The 20,832-nt window shown below is 38.9% G+C and overlaps 1 protein-coding gene across 14 annotated transcripts in view; it reads right to left on the bottom strand.

Annotated features, from left to right (window-relative positions):
- Positions 1-294: 294 nt before the first annotated feature.
- Positions 295-20,832, bottom strand: part of prdm16 (PR domain containing 16) — a gene marked incomplete at its 5' end in the record, with an annotated part of 246,373 nt that continues 225,835 nt past the window's right edge. For 4 of the 14 annotated variants that reach the window (XM_084390322.1, XM_084390325.1, XM_084390313.1 and 1 more), the window contains 12 exons: positions 295-3,689; positions 4,572-4,743; positions 6,980-7,201; positions 11,745-11,916; positions 12,257-12,426; positions 15,011-15,088; positions 15,377-15,546; positions 17,159-17,246; positions 17,411-18,911; positions 19,759-20,014; positions 20,176-20,211; positions 20,512-20,659. In XM_084390322.1, coding sequence (XP_084246448.1) covers positions 3,555-3,689; positions 4,572-4,743; positions 6,980-7,201; positions 11,745-11,916; positions 12,257-12,426; positions 15,011-15,088; positions 15,377-15,546; positions 17,159-17,246; positions 17,411-18,911; positions 19,759-20,014; positions 20,176-20,211; positions 20,512-20,659 — 3,148 coding nt within the window. In that variant the 3' untranslated portion in view covers positions 295-3,554. Of the gene's footprint in view, positions 3,690-4,571; positions 4,744-6,979; positions 7,202-11,744; positions 11,917-12,256; positions 12,427-15,010; positions 15,089-15,376; positions 15,547-17,158; positions 17,247-17,410; positions 18,930-19,758; positions 20,015-20,175; positions 20,212-20,511; positions 20,660-20,832 lie in introns of all 14 variants that reach the window. The other 10 variants (XM_084390326.1, XM_084390320.1, XM_084390315.1 and 7 more) reach the window with 7 other exon arrangements.

The raw sequence follows: 20,832 nt of genomic DNA, 5'->3' as shown, positions 1-20,832 counted from the left end.
ATATTTTTCCCACATTAAATCAGAGGTAGGGTGAACATACTGTGATGTTTTGCTGGAGTCTCTATTTCATGTGTGCATGGAGCACACATTAAATCTTTATTCTCTTAGCCTTTGAGTTTCTGGTGACATCACATCCTTTAAATGTGAATTTATTGAAATTCTTCAAAGAATTCTTCAAAGTCACCATTGTTTCAGCTCTGCACACTGTGGACATATTAAGGAAAAAAAAAACAGCATTCATATAAAAAGCACACAGGTTTTTATTGCATATCAATTTCATGTATAAATTCTTCATAGCATTGGAAAGATTACATTTGGTATACATATCTATTCTACAGAATTAACATCAGAATCATGTCTTTTCCATGAAATTGCTCTAAAGTACATCTTCAGTAATCACAAGCATCAAAAAAGAACTTCAGAATTTCAGAATTTTCAGTATTATTCTACAATCCTTAAATTTTGTCATTATTTCTCTCCCACAAGCATATTGTTCAGTTCAATAACCATCTGCCCATAGTATTTAAGGCAGTAAACAGGACTTAAAGTCAAACCTACTAACCTAACCACATGTACAATAAGTGCATCTACAAATTCATTGTTTTTTTTTATTTATTATTTTTTCTTTTTAATTTAAGATACACATTTCACAAATGGACACCATTATGACCTCTAAAACACAAGTCATGCACAATAGTTTTAATAAACATAACAGAAGCAATATACAACTCATATCCAAATGAAACAAGCACCATCTATTTTCAAACCCATGTTTAAAATGAACTTTTGGACATATCAATGTTATTTTTTTGAAATACTATACACTTTTTTTTTTTTTTTTTGAGAAACCACATTATTTATGGTTTTTGAAATGATACGTTTGTTTGCAATGTAACAGTGGGCCAAGGGCATCTGCATTGCTCATTTTTTGACCATTATTCATGATGATTTTAACAGTGTGGGTCAATTTCTTCACCTACAGCGCTTGCTAAGTACAGTAGTATGTGACATGACTTCATACTCATAATTCCATTACATCCCTAGAAATCCTATGCATCCCACAGGATTTGTACTCAAGGATTTGAGTAAATTATATAGTGAGGAGATACGGTATGAAACAGGGTAATAGTGCCACCTTTTAGTATATTCAAATACAAGACTGCTGCAAGTTTTTAAACAGCACGTTATCAAGCAGATTCCCCGTGAAAGGCCAGTCGAATCAATCTTGTTTGGTTTGTGTTCGCAGTGAAAACTGAACATTCGTAAATGTTCAAAACTGAGACGTTTTTCTGGCAACGCTTATTCTATGCTGTTTTATTCAAAAGCATCTGATAAAATTGCCTGTTTGACCCATGAGTTAAAGTGCTTGTTAAAACCAGCCTTGCTTGGAAAAATGTCGTTAAAATCAGTACTAAGTTAAGAGCTCAGATGTAAAGGAAAGTATGTGTTAGGCAGACAGGGGTGTGTTGATTTAAGTGCTGATTCCAGAGAACATAGAGTCTTTTTAACATCCAAAAAGAAGTGAGGAGAGGAAGTAAAGGTATGAAATCCTGACCAAAAAGACATTCAATCAAGAGAAGTTAACTTTATGAAGTTTGACTCAACCTACATATTAAATCTACTCTACACATTCATGATATGCATTCAGCTGTTTACGATTCATTCGCTGGCTTCACAGTTCAGAGAAGTTGGATAAGGACTCATATGTGTATTCATGGATTTGAGCATCTCTCAGAAACCTCTACGCTCTTGTGAACATTAAATGTTGCCGCTCACCATTTAATCACAATCCCATTATAGCCTCTCACTTGCGGTGTCTTTTTTTGGTATGCAAAAAATATTAAGCATTTGAATTATGTAGAATTTGATATGATATTCAGGACTATCTGACAAAATAATGGGACATGGGAAACATGCAATTTGAACCCAGAGATACACTGTTGACCCATTTTTTTTATGAATATGTTTAACTATGAGTGATAAAATGTGTAAAAATGTCAAAATATAATGCCCCTCTATTTGAGTTACCTGATATTTTAATTACATTTTTTTTTTTTTTTTTTTTTAAATCACGCAGTGCCTACATTTCTAAATGGTTGAACAGATGCATCATAAACAAGACTTCATGATTATGTGCTCATAAAGGAAACACAGTCTTTTGTAATTCAAATTTTGGCAACTTTCTTTTCTACAAAGAGCTTGAACATTTCTGAATTTCCATGATATTTCAGTAATTTCATTCCTTCAAAAGAGTGGGTAAAACATTTTTTTTCTTCATTTTTTCATTAATAAAAAAAAAACAATCTAAATAAAAATAAATAAAAGACAAACACTCATCAATGTAAGTAGCAACAAGAGGAAGAAGAAAAAAAAAACTACTAACAGTGGAGGCGACCACTTGGGAAAGAAATGATTGTCAAAGAAAAGGGGGTTATTTGGCACACAACACTCTCTGCTACCAACTGTTAACTTAGTTTGTACATCATACAACAATATTGTACAAATTTGGTCCTTCACTAAAGAATTATATTAACATTTGAGCACAGATGTGCTCAAAAAGAAACAATACTGTTTACCGAGGAACAAATCACATAGAAAAAAAATCATAATATTACTGAATTCAAGAATTAGGAGAAAAGATTTTCCAATTGCCCCACTGGAGAATAATTTAACTCTTAAAAACAAACGTTCAGTTGAGACTAAAGGCCTGTATACAGCTCAAATACTTACCATAACAACAATAATTACAATGACGATGATGCTATACAAATGAACAACCATGCTGCGTGATATATCATATGAAGATTTGACCGCTTTTATCTGACTGTCGAGCAGCCGAACAAAAATCACAAAGGTGACCTCCAGCATAGACTTCTAGAGCCAGCGGCTTGCAGACTGCGGTCGGCCTTGGGGGAAAGTTAGCATGCTAGTTGCGGGCTAGACTTAAGTGCTTCTATTGCCATTGGAAATCAATGTTGATGTCTACACTAACGATCTACTGTAAGACTTCGGCTGTGAGTTAATATAAAGGAAACCTTGGTACAGTGCTGTAGAAAATCAACTTGAGAATGGAATGCTGTATAGAAACGGTTAAAATCTCCAGTTGAAGAAACACATCAACTACCCTGTCCGGTCAACCCTGTCCGGCCTGGGCTTCTCCGAGAACATGGTAAAAAACCCTTGAGAGCAGTCTCTGTGAAATGCATGTAATTGAAGGTGAGGTGGAGAGGTGATTTTAGAGTCTTTCGAATGCATCGCCCCCTCTTGATTCAGCTGCTGAGGAGAGAACTCACTATAGTTGCTAGTTGCAGACAGGAAAGATGCTGTATGGCTGGGATTTGATGATTTCATTCTTGCTTTTATGCTGTGTAATAAAACTCTCCCATCTATGATTGGTTCCTGTGTCTGTTTCACTCAACAGTACGTTCTCCTCCTTATGCGCATAGTGGTGGTTCATCTACTGTGGCATTGCTGGTCTTCATGTTGGTCTCTTCTCCCATCTCCTCCTTTCTCCCTCCATCTCTTCTGATCTCTGTTTTGTCTTGTTCTTGTTCTCAGATGTTGTTGAGGGGGTGAAAGGAGCTGGTTTCCGACGGCCCTCCTCCCATGTTGAGCCAGGCATCCAAGGAGTTCTGGGAGGATGAATGCAGATTGGCGTTCTCAGACAGAGAGAGCATCATTGCATAAGCCTGGATGAAGAAAACAAGGAAAGTTTCATCTCACAACCAAAACGCACATCATCTTTTATCTATTGTCATTCCAAATCCACGTGCTGTTATTTTCAGCAGCTTATTGAAAACTCAAAAACGGATCTTTCTGTGTTCCACAGAAAATAATGAAAGAAATAACAGCATGTGGGTTTAAAAACATATCACTTTTTGGGAATCATTATAATGCAATCTAAACTTTAATTCTATAAATTCTTTACATGATACAATATCAATTGGACATGAATCCTACAAACATAAGGGATTCCAAATCAGACATTTTCACACACATAAGACACGTAACAACTCCACATGAAATGTTGAGACCAGAAGACAATTTAAAGTTAGATATACAAGGCAATGATACAGAAAGCTAATAGTGTTAGTTATGTTAATATCATTCAGTTAATATTTGTATCAACATTGAACATTGAAAATATTCTTTATAAAACAAAATAAAAATGACAATGATTAGGTAGCGCAAAAGTTGCATGTAATCATATTATAACATCTTTTTCTGCATGGGCTATTGCATGAAAAAAATCATGAAAAAAATAAGAAAAATATTATATTATTATTGTTAATTAAAATTTGATCTCAAATATCAGATATTTAATATCAACTTGACTGCTCAAAACATACAATTTAATTTACGTCATTTATTTTCGTTTTCCATTGGCTTTTCTGACAGAGTCTACCAAATGGTTGGGGAACCCTAAAGGCCAAACTAAAAAGAACTGTGTCCATATTGATAAGATGCTCTTTAACTGTCTGTCCTTCTCTCGACGTAACGAGTCGTAACGTAACGTAAGACATGGGCTCATGGCATAGTAGAAGCTCTCTGGAGCAGGTACAGTCACATACCTGTGTTTTAGCCTGCCTGAAAAGAGTTTCTTTCAGCGCCTCCGACTCTACCGAGGGGCTAAAAATGTCTTTAATGTCATAGGGCTCCTCGCCAGCCTTATGGAATTCCAGGCCTTTGGGGAAACCAGCCAGAGGTTCCAGATCTAATAGGCCTGCATCCTCCTCAATACACCTGTACCAGGAAGGGGAAGGGGGGGGAGGGGACCCTCAGTTAGCCCGCAAATTCAAATCTAAATATTGGAACTGGATGCATTTGAGGAGCATGCAGTGGATGAGATGGTGACGGGACATAAATATAGGTGGTCATCACACTAGCGGATGAAAGCACAAAACAAATGGACACAGCTTTTGGTGTTAAGAACTCTGTCCATCTCTCTGTCCATGCAGAATTAAACGAGATGCTGGGAAACACTTGCTCTTGAATAAAATGTGCAACGAAATATTGATCATTGAAACATTTAGATGCCAGTGGCATTCCAACAGCAATGCTATTCAAGATGAGAGAGGCGAAAAAGTCAACCGAAATGCAACAGAACTGGACGCTCATTGCATGTGTGCAAAATTGCAGGAAACTGTTAAACTGATCATTTTTTATTTGTTTAGGCAAACCAAAGTTTCAATGATTAAACACGCATGTACTGACAGATGATTAGTTGCGTTAGTTATTGTATGAGGACTGACAGACAATGAGTAGTAAACACTATGGGAGACAATGAACGTCTTACACAGACACTCTGTTCCTCAATCTGGGGTGTGTTTCCCGTACAACGACGTAACTCAATGCTTCACTACCGTAGTACGATGCATCGTGAAGAAATCAACTAGCTAGTCACGACTGTTTCCCCAAACCGTATTGTCGCAAATTTGTCAATCAACCATGTTGGTTAATACTTAACTTCTTTTAATGAATCTGTTTGAGATCGAACTAATGCTAGATGTTTTGCTAAAATTACAGGCATGGCATTTGTGGAAAATTCTCATTTATGTCAGTTATTTTGCTTTATTTCCATATTCAATCATAGGCTCGGTCTTACTTTTCAAAAACGACGCTTTAAATCTCTTGAAAATCTAAAAGAAGTAAATGACATTTGTATATTATTTGAAATGAAGGATATAGATTGTACTGAAAGTCAGCTTGCTTATTTGGCTCAAGATAAGGATTTATTGAGTCCACATGCCATGCAAACAAGAAACTCTGCTTCTAACCACAGGTCGAGAGCTGTCGTTCCAACCGCTCAATTTTTCAATGCTGTTTGCGAATGTTAGAACGATGGTTTCGGGAAACACTTGCTCATTGAACTATGCTGATAATGATGGACCTTGCGACCATAGTTGGCTTTCGGGAAACGCACCCCTGGTGAGCTGCTTTGCTCTACATAAGCAACTCTCTTGTGGCTTCAAAGGCAGCATAATAAGTGAACTGATTTGAAACCATCTTCTGTCTTTTTTCCCCCATTGCGTCTATGCAGCTCACTTGGTTTTGGAACAGAGCTATAGCATTGTAGGCACATTGTTCTTTTGTTACAGTCAATTTTCTGTAACAAAACTTCTGATCTTCTTAAATGAACACTCAACCAAAATCGAATCCTTTTCGCATTAAATGTGCAGTAAATTTAGTGGCATTTACAACTGCAGGTAAACAACATGATTGTGGTTGTGTGGGATACATTTCAATAACTTTTTGAATTTAGATTTTTTTTTTTTTTTACATTTTAAGAAATCTCTTAAAAGTACAAAGGTTGCATTTATTTGTTCAAAGAGACAGTAAAACCAGTAATATTATGAGATATTGTTACAATTTAAAATTACAGTTTCAGAATCACTGTAATATGCTGATTTGATGCTCAGTTATTGTTGGTGCTTAATTATTATAATAATGGGTCTTATCCATGTTAAAAATATTTTAATATATTTATGGAATAGGTGATCATTTGTTTTTTCAGGTTTTCTGTAGAAAATGCTGAATGAACAGCATTTATTTGAAAGATAAATCTTTTGTAACAGTATAACTAATTTCACTGTCTCTTTTGATCAATTTAATGCGTCCTTGCTAAATAAAATGACTAATTTCTTGTAATAAATAATATAGATTACACTATTCATACTTCATTCTACTTCCTTAAATTTAACCTGAGATCGAAATCGACCCGCTTAATGTTTCTGGTGTTATTAGGAATATTTCATCAGTGCATTTACTCCAAACAAACAAACATAGTAATTACTTGCACCAAATTTCTTTTTTCGCCAATGTCACAAAAGCATCATATTGCAGTAAAACGGATCAAAAAGGCCGAAATTAATCATGTATGATCTACATTTTCACATCTTTAAAAAATGAGTGTTCATTTAAGTGAGAGTGGCTCTTTTTAATCTTTTCTTAAATAAGCAGACAGATGTGTTTTGCTGACCTGCGCGTGTGTTCGTAAGACATAGGGAGAGGGGTGGGTTCCTCATCCTCGTCGTAAGTGCCCTGCACCATAGTGGCGGGAGAGGCCGTCTCGTCCTGAGACTTCTCTGTCAACGAGCCTTCCTCATCTTCATCATCTCCCTCCATCTCCTCTTCCTCCTCCTCCAGTTTGGAGGCAGTGTGAGTGTGACTCTGAGGATGCTCTTCCTCTGTCAGCTCTGACCTGTAAAAACAAACAGTCCTCATTTAGTTTTACACATGACCATTTTCATCATTTTTTTTGATGCGTTGTATTCAACAGGCTGATTTTACTGCTGTACCTTTAACATGTCTTCATGCAAACAACTTCTGGTTCTACTGGCTAAGCTCTTTGCAAACAAAATCAGTAAAATAACTATTTGAATACTTTGATTTTGAATACAAAATTTCTGTTGATATGTAAACAGGGAAGGTCATATGCCATTGCACAGCAAAAAAACTAAACAAAAAAACAAGCAGTGTTTTTGTCATGATTTCAGTATTATTTTTTTTCAGATAATCAGAAGGTTTTTTTTTTCTTTTCTTTTTTCTCATGTAAATGTATCTTGTTTTAAGGGTACTGAACGGATATTGTACTGGAAAACAGAACCAAAACCATGAATCAATGTAAAAAAAAAATGTTTTTGCAATGCGATTTCTGAATCTGAATGACACCTTTTTTTCAGTTTAAATTCCATAAATTGTGTGGGAGGATGGGAGATGTTTATAAATATGACTACATACTACAGCAAACTTTTTTATTTAAAAAAGAATAATCGTTTTCACCCTGAAATGTCCCCTTTGATATATTCAGTTCTTACAATGGCCATATTTTTTTTGAGTGAAACGGTATCCATAGCAGAAGACGGCTTCTGTTTTATGTCTTTTTTGTCTGTATTTCAGTGCTTATTTTTCATGTTGAAAGCTATCATCTTGCCTTTTCCTATCCAAGTTTCAACCAACTTGGGAATAAACTTGAAAAACCTTTCAATTCCGGCAGGAGCTACACACACACACACACACTCACACGCGCACACCCCTTTACATATTACACCCCTTGACATTAACATATCGAAGTACATACTGAAGTGACACCAGATTTCTAATGGCCACTGGTGATGAGTTTTCATGTCTTCGGGACATGGCTATGACATCTAATGACACCTCCCCAAAATATTAAATAAAAAAATTAACTATTTTCACCCTCAGGGTCCATTGAGGTAATTCTCTCATCATAATCTGACTGCCAAATATCAGTGTTATGCTGGTCTCTGGGTTGCCATCCATCATTTTGGATTGGGCTGTAATTCCCCTGCCTGGCCCGAGCTCGAAAACACAGATCCACGGATGACAAACACACAGGTTTCGCAATTAATGACAGACGTTTCTTGCGAGCGTGGCAATGATGAATTGGCTAATTTCGGAGAGGCGAGACAGAGCGAGCTAGACAGGTCAGCAGCACTCATCATGGTTTGTCTCATTGCCACCAAGTTCCAGAGAAACCGGTTGTTCTGCGAAGCAGCTATCAGCACCGCGCCGTTCCACTACCACTCTTTTCCCAAACATTTCAGTTTATGATGTCATTGCGCATACCCCTCCAAAGCCGGTTTTACTTCAGCGCTCTGAAACGAACTTCTATTAAGGCAGACGAATGTCGAGTGCGCCGGGAGGGGTGGTGGAAGGTGGGGGTGGTTAAGCTATGTGAGGTGTAGACTTACCAAAACAGAAAAAAAGGAACAAGAAGAACTGCTTGTTTCCCATTTTCCATCATGCTTAAATATCCCATAATCAAATTTGCCCTGGTCTGAGAGAAAGTCCATGCCACGTGGGAGACAGCAGCGGTCCTGCCACAGACCTGTGCTTTGTCTCTCAGTCTAAACATGTCAGAGCGCTGTTTGCGTTAGCTTGAGGGGGGTGGGGGGTCCGTCAATGCAGCACACAGATAAATGTCTCAGTCTGAGGGTCCCCTGATAGGGCTAAACCTGCAGACCCCTACAGACTGACAGTCAGACTCAGACAGACCAGCCACACACACTTTCAAACAGCATTAACCCAGCTGCAGGTAAACCCCCCATCATGCCTCTCTGTATATTGTGAAGAGAACAGATCATGTCTTTTTCCACTGACATTCATGGAGGAACTATGGAAGCTTGCTTCCGCCACTGAATTTGTATCTCACAATTCAGCCTTTTTTTTTTTTTTTTGACTTTTTATCACGCAATTTGAGAAAAAAGTCAGAACTGCGAGTTAATATAACGTAATTCTGACTTTTTAAAATCAGAATTGCGTGATGAAAAGTCGAGTTATAAAGTCAGAATTGTGAGATATATACGGTTTTCTGAGACTTTTCTTCTCAGAATTTTGAGTTTATATCTCGCAATTCTGACTTTTTTCCCTCAGAATTGGACTTAATAACTCTCAAATTTAAAGAAGTCAGAAGTGCGATTTTAAGAAAAAAAAGTCAGACTTGCATTTATATCCCCGCAATTCTGACTTTATAACTCGCAATTGCGAGATATAAACTTGTTGTTCCTTTTTTTGGTTTTGGTAAGTCTACACCTCACATAGCTTAATCACCCACCTCACTCGACATTCGTCTGCCTTAATAGAAGTTCGTTTCAGAGCGCTGAAGTAAAAACAACTTTGGAGGGGTATGCGCAATGACATAAATAACTGTAATAAACTGAAACGTGCGGAAAAAGAGTGGTATTCAGAATTGCAGTATTCCAAGATGTTAACTCACAATTGTGGGGGAAAAAAGTCTGAATTGTGAGATAAAAAGTCGCAATTATCTTCTTAAAATTTTTTTTTTTTAATGTACGTGGGGGAAAAAGTACCAAATTTTAGTACCAAAAATTACCAAAATTCCTCATTCATTGCTCATTAGACTTAATGGAGCTCTTCAGTATCGACTTTGTCTCTCCTAACATACAAAAAAAAGATAAATTGTTGACAGTAAAAGTATAAGGGGCCATTCAGACAGAAATCCACTGAATTTTCCATTCCACTGTGATGCTGTTTCATTGTTTTTCTGTGTGCTCTCATGTCTTAATGTCACATAAAACGTTTTAATAACGTAGTGTCCAAGTTACCAGAGATCTAAAAACTCGTGAGTTTTGTAACGCAAAAATGTGTTCTGTGTGAATGGCTCCTTTAAGCTAATTTAATTTTAGATTTAATTTGGATAGCATTATTCAGATGATGTCATATCTCATTTACTTGCTTAGTAATAGCAGAAATTAAAGTGTTTGCGGTATTTGACTGTACTATTAGTCTGGATAGTATAGCTTATGTATATAATGGATTTCTCAGTTATGTCTCATTTAAGTCTCAACTGTCTTGGATGATACTCCGACAATTCCTTAGGAGAAATAAAAACAAAACTGTACAAAAACTGTTGTATTTATTTAAACATAATTTGGATATCATAGCTCAGATGAGTGTTCTCATTTGAGTATCAAACATGTCTTGAATGTTTTTTCTGAAAATTCCTTATGAGAAATACAAATATGATTAAATGGCAATTGTTGTTGACAAAAGAGACAATTATTGTATTTGTTTATCAAATTATTTTGAATAGCCTAACTCAGACGGGTGTTCTCGGGTATGTCTTATTTGACTATCATCTACAGTATATCTTTATTGTTTCTCCAAAAATTATAAATAGGGCCAAATGAGAAAATTGTAGTATTTATTTAAAAAACAGGATTGGACAGGATAGCTCAGACAGCTCATTCAGCTTGTATGGAGCGATAAAGTGAATGTGTATAATTAAGCTCAGATAATTGAGTTCTCAGTTATGTCTCATTGAGAGAATGTTGAGTTAGCTTCTGAAACTCTAGAAGAGGCAAATGTGAGACAAACAAATTCGATTTTGTATTATTTCCTACAGAGTAGCAAAGACAGAGGAAGAAATTAAAAGCAGAAAAAGACGTTCCACCATGAATGCAGACTGGCAGCACAAGAGTGACAGAAAACGAGGGAGAAACAGGCAAACGTCATGAAATAAGATGCATGAGCGCATAGGGGAATATTGCTGCTGCCTGTCCATTTGAAGCGGGTGTTTCTGTGAGGCCGATTTGCAGGGAGACAAAACAGAGCACTTATTTGAATTACAGATATTAAAATGCCAGGCCTGCTTGTACGAGTCGGGACAGGACTATTGATCCCAGATGGCAGTGTGAGGTTTCAGTCCACGGCAGAGCTTTAAAGTGATGAGGCAGAACCATGGAGTGTGGAGAAACCGGTAAAATCGAGGAGGACTATTACACGTCTAAGAAAGAATTCATGTATTTGGCCATATATCTGTTCGTACACATTTGTCTACATTAATCAAACTCCACGGCACCCAAACCAAAATCTGAGGCGATGTGAACCTGGCCACACACCGGCAGGCGTACTGACGGTTCATGAATTTGGCAGTAATGAGCTTTTGTTTGGTGTTTTCATAAGGCGATGGAATGTGCTCCCTGATGTGTATCTGGCTGTGCTTAATGCAGAACAGAACTCAACAAGGTGAAATGACTCATTGAGATGTCCCGTCCCTCTGCCCACTGAAGACAAAGTCTGTAATGCACACGCGCGCGCGCGCACACACACACACGGCTGGTGGGAGTGAAGCAGTACCACATTCCTCCACTAGAGGGCAGACTGTACCTTCATGACAAGCGTGTCTGAATCTGATTCTATACAGTAGGTTTGTTGCCGTAGTTTCAAAACATATTCTGTCCATGTGTGTGTTACCGTACCTTTTCTCTGAGGAGCTACAGGCCTGGTTCAGCTCACTATTGGAGATGAAGTTCCTAATCTCTGAGAAATACGAGTCCTCCTTCTCATCCAAAAGTGCATGATTGTCAGACTCAGAGTTCGGTGAGGAAATATTTGTTCCTAAATTCGAGAGGATCCCAGACTGCTGACTCACTACAATAAATAAGCAGATAAATTGATTACTAAATAACTCAATAAATAACTAAAAAAAGAGTGACAGAATATCTAAACATATGCAGCCTTATACTTTTTACATTTGCTAACTTATAGTTTATGTTTATTATTTACGTATTTACATTATTTATGACAGGTATTTTAACACCACTCACCTCCTAATAAATAAGATAAAATCATTAAAAAAAGCAGTAACATGATTTCAGGTAATCTTTCAAATTGGATGATTTACCTCAACTGAAAAAGGCATAGATTTCAAATTAAAATAAAAATAACCAAAAAGAAATATTTGGAAAATATAGAAAGAAATAGATTTTACCTGGAATATTCTCGTGTTCATGTTTCTTTAAGTGGCGGTCCAGATTGGTCTGTTGACCGAAGCAGCGATTGCAAAGGTGGCACTTGAAAGGCTTTTCCTTGTTGTGAATGTTACGAACATGTCGCTGGAGGTTGGAGGAGATGCTGAATGACCGGTCACAGTATTTACATCTATGAAGGAAAGAAGGAGGGAAAAAAAAAAGTAATATGATCAATTTCAAAGATTTCATATGAGGTTTGTGCTGGGCTGAAATTAGAATTATACGATATGAAATCAGAACATTAGAATTATAAAAAATAAAATAAAAAAATGCACATGATTAAAACATATTTGTAGTTTCAGTCAAGTGAAATGTAGGACATTTTGTTGGAAAAATTGCTTAATATTGTAGCTACCATTAAATATTGTATGTTCAATGTTTGGTGACAGTGACCCCACCAAGAGGCTGACAAAGGAAATGCAGATTGCAGGTGTTGACCAGTGCTTTCTTCTCTCAGAAACCTCTTATTTCATTTGTGTATGAAAGCAAACACTCCCTTATGTTCTTGTATGGCTCATTGTTTTTCCTTCAAGTAAGCCAATAAATTAGCTAGTCCACAGTACATTTCCCTTTTTTGAGATTCCATATTTTGACATTTTTGCAGTATGTGATATGAGATATTCTCTGTGCGCTAGAGTGTCTCAACAGTCACGGTTCGACTTGTTTGCAATGTCAGATCAGCCAGAATAGGCAGGAGAACATCAGTTTAATGTGCTGATAAACAAACATCGCAGCGAGGCAGTGTCAGGAGTTCGCCGGACAGTGCTTTCTTTGTTGGGTGGCCGGTGTAGCTTAGACTCCCGCGGTCGCTGCAAAGTTGACTTTCAGGGCTAATTGCTTTGGGAAAATCGCTCGTCATCAAGTGCTCAGAATCAAGATGCAGGCCCCTTTTCATGTTCCAGTTTATTTTGTGAGCAAATGTGTGTGTGCTTCTGTAGAAACGATTTTCCAGACTTGGCACATCATGGTTCATAGAGAATGGTAAAATGCCAAGGCAACGTTCTTTTTTTTTTTTTAAAGCCAGTCTTTTCTGCCCCCCATTTTGTTTATTTTCATTACTTGGTCCAGAGGGACTTTAAATTACTTCATCATCTCAGTTCTTTTTTTCTCTGTTACAAGGACTGTACATGAAGCGTTACAATCCGAATGGGGTCTTTCAATGGTCAGACCTAGTGGGCCAATTTCGCTGCGTAGAGTAGCTGATAGCATCTACAGCAGGCAAATAACCTACTACAATGAAGCCGGCCCACTCTGATATTGGCCTGACTCGGCCTTTTTTGCTGAAAGTAAGATGGGGAGATGCTGATGATGTCTGCTATTTGTTAGGGTAAATTGTTTCTAAATGAGCTAATCAGGGGATTGTTGTGAAGGAGCCAAGCATGTAGTGGCCGTGTCCCACGGGAGGCTCTCTATCTCGTTGAGTGTGTTCACAGGGCTCTATGGTAGATTTGTAGAACTCAAAGAGGGGTCTGATTCCGCCTGACCTTTTTTGTACGCTAAGAAAAACTCGTGTGAAACTGATATACGCTACAGAACTTCCAAATGCTTTTAAGTAGAATGCCAAAATAAATACGCAAACAAAAAGAAAAGAAAATAACTATTTTGGAAGGAAACAATGCAGACACCTACATTTTTACACTTTCTGAGGAAAAGGAGATTATAGTGCATGCTTGTGCAAAAGTTGGTGCCCTAATGCTACAGTGTTCTGGGTGGTTTCCCGGTGGTGCTATGCGCTTATTGAGGAGTTGTATGGTTGTTAGGGTGTTCTGGGTAGGTAGTTGCAATAGAGTTCTGTGTAGTTGCTAGCTTTCGTCTTTATTAATGTCTATGGAATTTTTCACTTGTTTCACCATCCGCTAAGCAAAAAGTCTGTTTGCTTAGAAAAGTAATAACATACGTCAAAAAGTCACACTATGAGGTAACATTTATGTCAGTGCGGGACGGGACGGGATGGATGTCAAAGCTTATTATATGGTCAGGGGTTTGTTCAAATCCCTAACGCTGAGCATTAGTAAAAATCATGTTTAAGCACCACTATTAAGATAATTTTTCTCATAATGCTTTTACTTTCATTTAATTTGTTGGACTGTTAGGTTACCTTTGGCAGTAAAAGTCTTTTTTCTTTCACATCTTAGTCATGCCTTGGTCAAAATATCACTTAAAACTTTGAAAGACCCCCATCTCCAAAGTGCCCTCATAGAGGACTTTCCACAGCTGGTTAGAAGCCAAATCAATGATAATTAAGCAGTTCTATAAACAGAGCGTGGATGTCTCCAGGGTGCTATTACCAGCCAACATTGTCCAGAGCTTGCTCTACCTCCAAAACATCTGCACAGACAGAATCAATCTTCTTTCTTTTTTGATCGTGCTGCCTCTTATGTCTTTCATTGTTTCTATGTGATATTTCTCAGAATGAGCAACATTTGTATTGCAACATAATACGCTAGAACAAATCTCATGTGCTGATCACATAAAAAAACAAACAGACAGGTTTTAATTTTGTTACGTTTCCAATACAAGGGCAGTTCCAAGAGGTAGGCAGCTTAATAATCAGCAACTGATTTGCTATGTATTTTGTTGTTAGCTTAGCAACATGATATAACATCAAACTATTGGAATAAATTGTGAGGTAAGTCTCCTTCACACAGGGGGTAAAAAGCTTTAGAATTCCAATACTGCGTGTGTGTGTGTGTGTATGTATAAGAGTGGCTTACCTGTAGGGTTGTTCTCCTGTGTGTGTTCGTAAGTGCCTTGTAAGATTAGCTGACCTGGGAAAGATTTTCCCACAGTACCTGCAAAGGATGGAAACTATACTTTGATACAGTCATCTAGCATTGTTACAACTCTCAAATTCAAAGAGCTCTAACTCATTGTCTGGGGACATTCAATGTAAATTTTGATGACTAATAAAACAAAAGCAGAACATAGGTAACTTTATCTCTACATAGTCTATTTCTATTATGTGTGTATTAGTGTGTACTTCTAACTATAATGGTATGGTAGAAATGCTCAAAATAAAAACTGTAGAGTTAAAGGAATCTTTTAGGGATGTTTACTCTTGTTTCATGAGCGGCGCTCACCTGCAGGTGTATCGCTCCTTGCCTTTGCGTAAGATAGCATCGGAGAGAGAGGGAGGCGGGGAGCGGAAGTTAAAAAGATGGTGTGAGGGGTGCTGGAGGGAATTGGGAGCATCCAGTTTCAGAGCGCCAAAGCTTTCCAACTTCTCAGTCATGTTTTCCATCGCAGACACCTGAGGAGAGAACATGAGGCGAGTTCAGAGAGGAATAGTCTATGTTTGATGCACAGCTCAGGGGCTCATTTAATCAGAAACTTCTCTCGGATTGATTTTGTGTGAGATTAGGGTCCATGTGGGACTAAGAAACTTTTTTTTTTTGCATTTGTTTAGGGCAGATACACGAAGAACAAAATAATAGTGGTGGTGAGGAACTCTGACAGAGAGCCTGAGAGTTTGCATCATAACCAGACAGGATGGAAAGCTGGAGGAAGTTATATATCAGAAGGTCGAGTCTTGATTGTGCTGTTCAAGAGTGACCTCCCTAACCTATGGCACGTTGGCAGCCACTCGAGCAGCCCCTTGGGAGCCCCCGGCTCCTACTTTGTTCCCAACAAATCTCTGAGAGAAGCGTCTGAATGAGCCATTCACCTCCGTGAGCGGTAACCATACAATGCAGTTTAAGATACCCCTCGCTGATAGTACTTCCCCTGTTGCAGAACAAAGGCTTCGCTATGTGGCTCTATGGCCAAAAACAGCTTACATCCTTCCTACTTTTGGAATATGGATAAACACAGAGACAGACAGCGTGTTTTAATTTATTTATACAGTACATGTCTTGGTATCACCTTCATTCTGTCAGTGTTTTAGCTTAGAATATCAAAAGGCAATGGTGCTCTTGTTAATGCTTAAACCTTTTTTAAAATCATGATCACATATTTCTCTAAGACAAATATGCAGCTAACATATTATACATTTTAAAAACTGCAGTAATATACAACCAGACAGACAGACAGACAGATAGATAGATAGATAGATAGATAGATAGATAGATAGATAGATAGATAGATAGACAGACAGACAGACAGACAGACAGACAGACAGACAGACAGACAGACAGACAGACAGACAGATAGATAGACCACCTGTAGAAGTCAATAGATTTGAATAAATAGGGGGCTGCTGGAAAGAGCGAGAGAAGGTTTGGATTTGGGGGGAGGTAGGTCAGCATTGATGGAGGCCAGATTTACAGGTCAGATAAGACAGTTCCCAACAAGAGAGGCCATTCTATTACACACAAACACAGGAAGTCCCTGATCGACATGCAGACATTATCTAGGCAGCCAGAGCAAGAAAGAAATGCTAGGAAGTTATTAGCGGTGGGGACTCAACAGAGAACTTCCCAGAGACAATGGTCTACTCCAAAAGTATGTGGCATAATTTGTTTCAATTCAAAAGGCCATTATTAATAATATTTTCATTATTGTTGTCACCGTTCAAAGGTGGGAAAGGTTTAAAATACTAACACAAACAATGGGGGTTGTTTTTCTAAGCAAAAGATAAAGAATTTTGAATGCACAGCTTGCCAGAACAGGCAATACCTCTTATGAGATTATCTTCATGATGAAAATAATCTAATGAAAATAAATACCATCAGAAGTCAGGACTTTTTAAAACATCAAGGCTCCCCTTGAACCAAACAGGCCTGAGGTGGAGGACACTGGGAATGTGTTTTTGGCGTCTTGGCATACTCCACTGTACTTGAATGCAATGAAGAGCAGGATCTTTACCAAGGTACAAAAGGAAGTAAAGCAAATATATGTAAAAAATTAAAATAAACTAAAAATACCTGAGGATGGAAAAGTAGTGGTGCCGGCCTCAGGTACTTCTCCTTTAGAGCTCCTACTGGGTCTAATAGCTTCCTCTTCTCCACCCTGCTGGACAACAACACCAAGGGTTACGTACGAACGAAGGTTGATTATAAACCTACTGGGTACCAATACTTTTTCAATAACTTGTCACATTTTAATATATCTCTACCTACAGCTTTGGACTGTCATTGTGTTGGGTAATACAATAAGGCATACTCGGCTTGAAATACCTGTAGATGGGGTCCATGAAGAACGGCGAGGGCTTGGCGTAGTGGAGCGACGGCTGCTGGGGAGGAGGTGGCTGGGGAAGGGATGCTTGTGGTTGGTGCATCTGGGGCTGGTGCAAGTTCTGGGACTGATTTAGTGCTGGGTGTTCATCTTTAGCTGCTTTGCAGTTTGCGCCATAGACGTGATTCTTGCGCTGTTCATGTGTGCCACCGTTCTGGTTGGCTCGGCTTCGACTGCCTATGCTAAGGTCCAGAGGCTGTTCCTCACCAGGGGCCCGGAGGGCGTTGGGTGGCAAGGCTGGCTTGCTGGGGGGTGGAGGGAGAGGTTTGACCTCCTTGGGTTTGGTGGTTAGGTCAAAGGGTGAATCCGCACCAGTGGCTGTAGGCAATTTCTGTATGTGCTCACGAGGGGATTTAGGCTCAGGTTTGAAGAACATACCAGGATTGAGTGCTCTGTCTGTGAATGGGTACAAGGAATGTGGGAAGTTGGGCAGAAACTGGAAAGGAAACATGGAATGGTAGTTTATGGAGCCCATTTTCTTCTCCTGCAAGCCCATGAATCCAGGCCCAAAATACTTTTCTGCAATGGAGGCAATGGCTTTAATGGAGTCAGTGGTGGCCCCGGAGGGTGGAAGTGCTTGCTCTTCTGGTGGTGGGAAAAAGGAATGCTGGGAGGAGAGGAATGGGCGCTCGCAAGGGAGGTTCCCTGAACTGGAGACAGAAACTGAACTGCTGCTCACTTCATCCTGCTTGCTCTCCTGCACCGGTTTCCTCCTGCTCTTCTCCCGTTCGCTCTCTGCCTCACTTTCTAGGTCGGAGCCCGACACAGTGCCAGTGGTGGTGTCTAGATCTGTGCCACTAGATGTGTTAACATCTTCCAAATCACTACCATCAGACATGTCGTTCATCTTCACTTTATTCTTGTTGTCCGAGAAGTCCAGTTTGGACTCTCGGTTCTCCTCTGACTGGCTGCTGAGACCACTTCCTACATTTCCATTGCTGTTGTGCATGGATGAGACCACGGAAAGAGTAGGAGCATCAAGAGGAGGCAGCTTCCCATCTTGACTGTTGCTAAGTGGACTCTTGAGCAGTGAACTAGGAGGTAACAATGGCGGTCTAGGATATAGTGATGGGGGAAAGATCCCTGGGAAGCCATGGGACATGGCTGGGAATGCAGGAGGTGCTGGGGAAAAGGACAAACCTGCATGATGTGGCCTGGATGAGAAATAATCACCGAAGCTAAGTCCACCATGGTTCAAGCCAGGATGAGACTTGGACTTGCCTAAAATGGGACTGGATGTCATTGGTATGCCCGGTGTGAATATGCCTCCGGGATTATAATGGTTCTTGCCCTCGCAAAAGCGCCGGTGCTTGTTGAGGGAGGAGGTAGTGCTGAACATTTGCCCACAGTCTTTACACTTGATCTGGGTGCGGCAGTCTGCATGCATCCGCTTGTGACGACACAGGTTAGAGAACTGGGTATACGATTTGTGACACACCTCACCTGGGAGAACACACATGACTGGTTAATTCTATTAACATACTGTTTTCGTTTGGCGTTCATTCAATAGAAGTGATAATCCGGCAGCTGATTAGATCAACCAATAAACTCTGCATGCTGTTTATCATGTTCAACAATCACATCAGAAGTAGCTAACCCTGCTCCTGGATGGCTACCTTCCTGCAGAGTTTAGCTCCAACCCTAATCAGACACACACCTGAAACAGCTAATCAAGCTGTTCAGGATTACTTGAAAATTACAGGCAGGTATGTTGGAGCAGGGGTGAAACTGAAGTGTCCAGGAAGGCATACCTCCAGGAGCAGGGTTGGCTACCCCAGTCTACATTGAACTCTACTCTGTTTCGAAGGTGAAATAAAAAAAAGGCTGCACATGGTAATGTTATATGTTAAAAATATGATCAATTAGCAAATTAATATCTTGTTGATGATATTCTTTATTAATAGATTAACTATTTCAACTAATTTTGTATACATACAAATACATGTACACTGGTATAGCATACATGCATTTGGACACTGGACGGTCACACACAAAACATTGTGAAGCCAAGCAAAAAGAAGATGATGTTTTCTCAGTTTTGGTAAGAGGGCAACTAAGACAAGGCATATCCATTAACCTCTAAACATTAAATCTGCCTTGGCCATATACACGACTTAATGGGCCCTCAAAAGAAAATGCACAGTTACAAAAAAAAAAAGAACAAAAAAAAAAGGAAGAAGGGTAAAATGGAGTAATTAAGAGAGCAAAAAAGAAAGCACGAAAGAAAAGCCCAACAAATGTATAGAACAAAACAAAGAATGGCTCTAGAATTTCATTTAGTTTCTCTGACCTATAAAACAACAGCTGTCACAATCTTGGGGTGGAGCTAGCCGGGAGGTCTTTGGACACTGGTAATTGTATCTGAGGCTTAGACAAGACTGCTCAGACTTACAGATGAAAGGCTTGACACTGCTGTGTATGTGCTTGTGCTGCTTGAGGCCCGAGGAGGTGGCAAAGGTCTTGCCACACTCAGGGCAGGTGTGGGCTCGGGCACCGACGTGCTGAGAGCGGATGTGGCGCTGGAGGTTGCTGGGGTCTGTGAACACCTGAAGAACCCACAGAAATATGCCAACTTAGTGCCAAGTCTAAATATACAAATCTAACATTGTGTAAAGGCAATGTAAGATGAAAATGAATGAAAATTAATTGTACTATTAGCATAACAATGTTTTTAAATTTGAAGTACATGGGAAGTGAAAAGTAATACTTTTGGAAAGTTGACGTCCTGTGGTGTGACATCCATCTAAAAGAATTTTAAACAAAATTTGGCTATTGCATTTTATAATTATTCTGCAGCTTTCATGACCTCATATTAATCAAGAGATTACATGGAATGTTTGTACTCGTAAAAAATTAATTTGTCACATGCATTGCAGGACCTTTTTAAAACAAACTACTGAATGTAAAACAAATATAAATTTTCTTCAAATACATTTTAAAACATAAAATCTTAATATTGCAGTCCATGAGCACGTTATGTTTCAGCTTCCCACATATAAACTGATTAACATATTCAAAAACAAAAGTGGTTGCAGAAACCTACCTTATCACAGTTTTCACACTCAAAGCGCTTGCCACTGTCATGTGACATCTGATGGCGAATGAGGTTGGATTTCCAGTTGAAAGCTTTGGGGCACTGGTCACACTTATACTCTCTCTCTTCTGTGTGCACGATCATATGCTGCCCCAGACTAACAATAAATAAGAACACCATAAATATTTTCTATGTGACCACCATGTAGGCCAGTGGTTCTAAACTGGTCTGTTCTGATAAGATTGCATATCACAGGGAAGAAGAATGCTAAATGCAAGTAATACAACTAATCATATAGCCATGTATAATTACAATAGCAAAATCTTGGAA

The sequence above is a fragment of the Rutilus rutilus genome (assembly GCF_951802725.1).
Source record: "Rutilus rutilus genome assembly, chromosome: 19".
In the NCBI taxonomy this organism is placed as follows: Eukaryota; Metazoa; Chordata; class Actinopteri; order Cypriniformes; family Leuciscidae; genus Rutilus; species Rutilus rutilus.
This window is presented reverse-complemented; position numbering and strand designations above follow the sequence as displayed.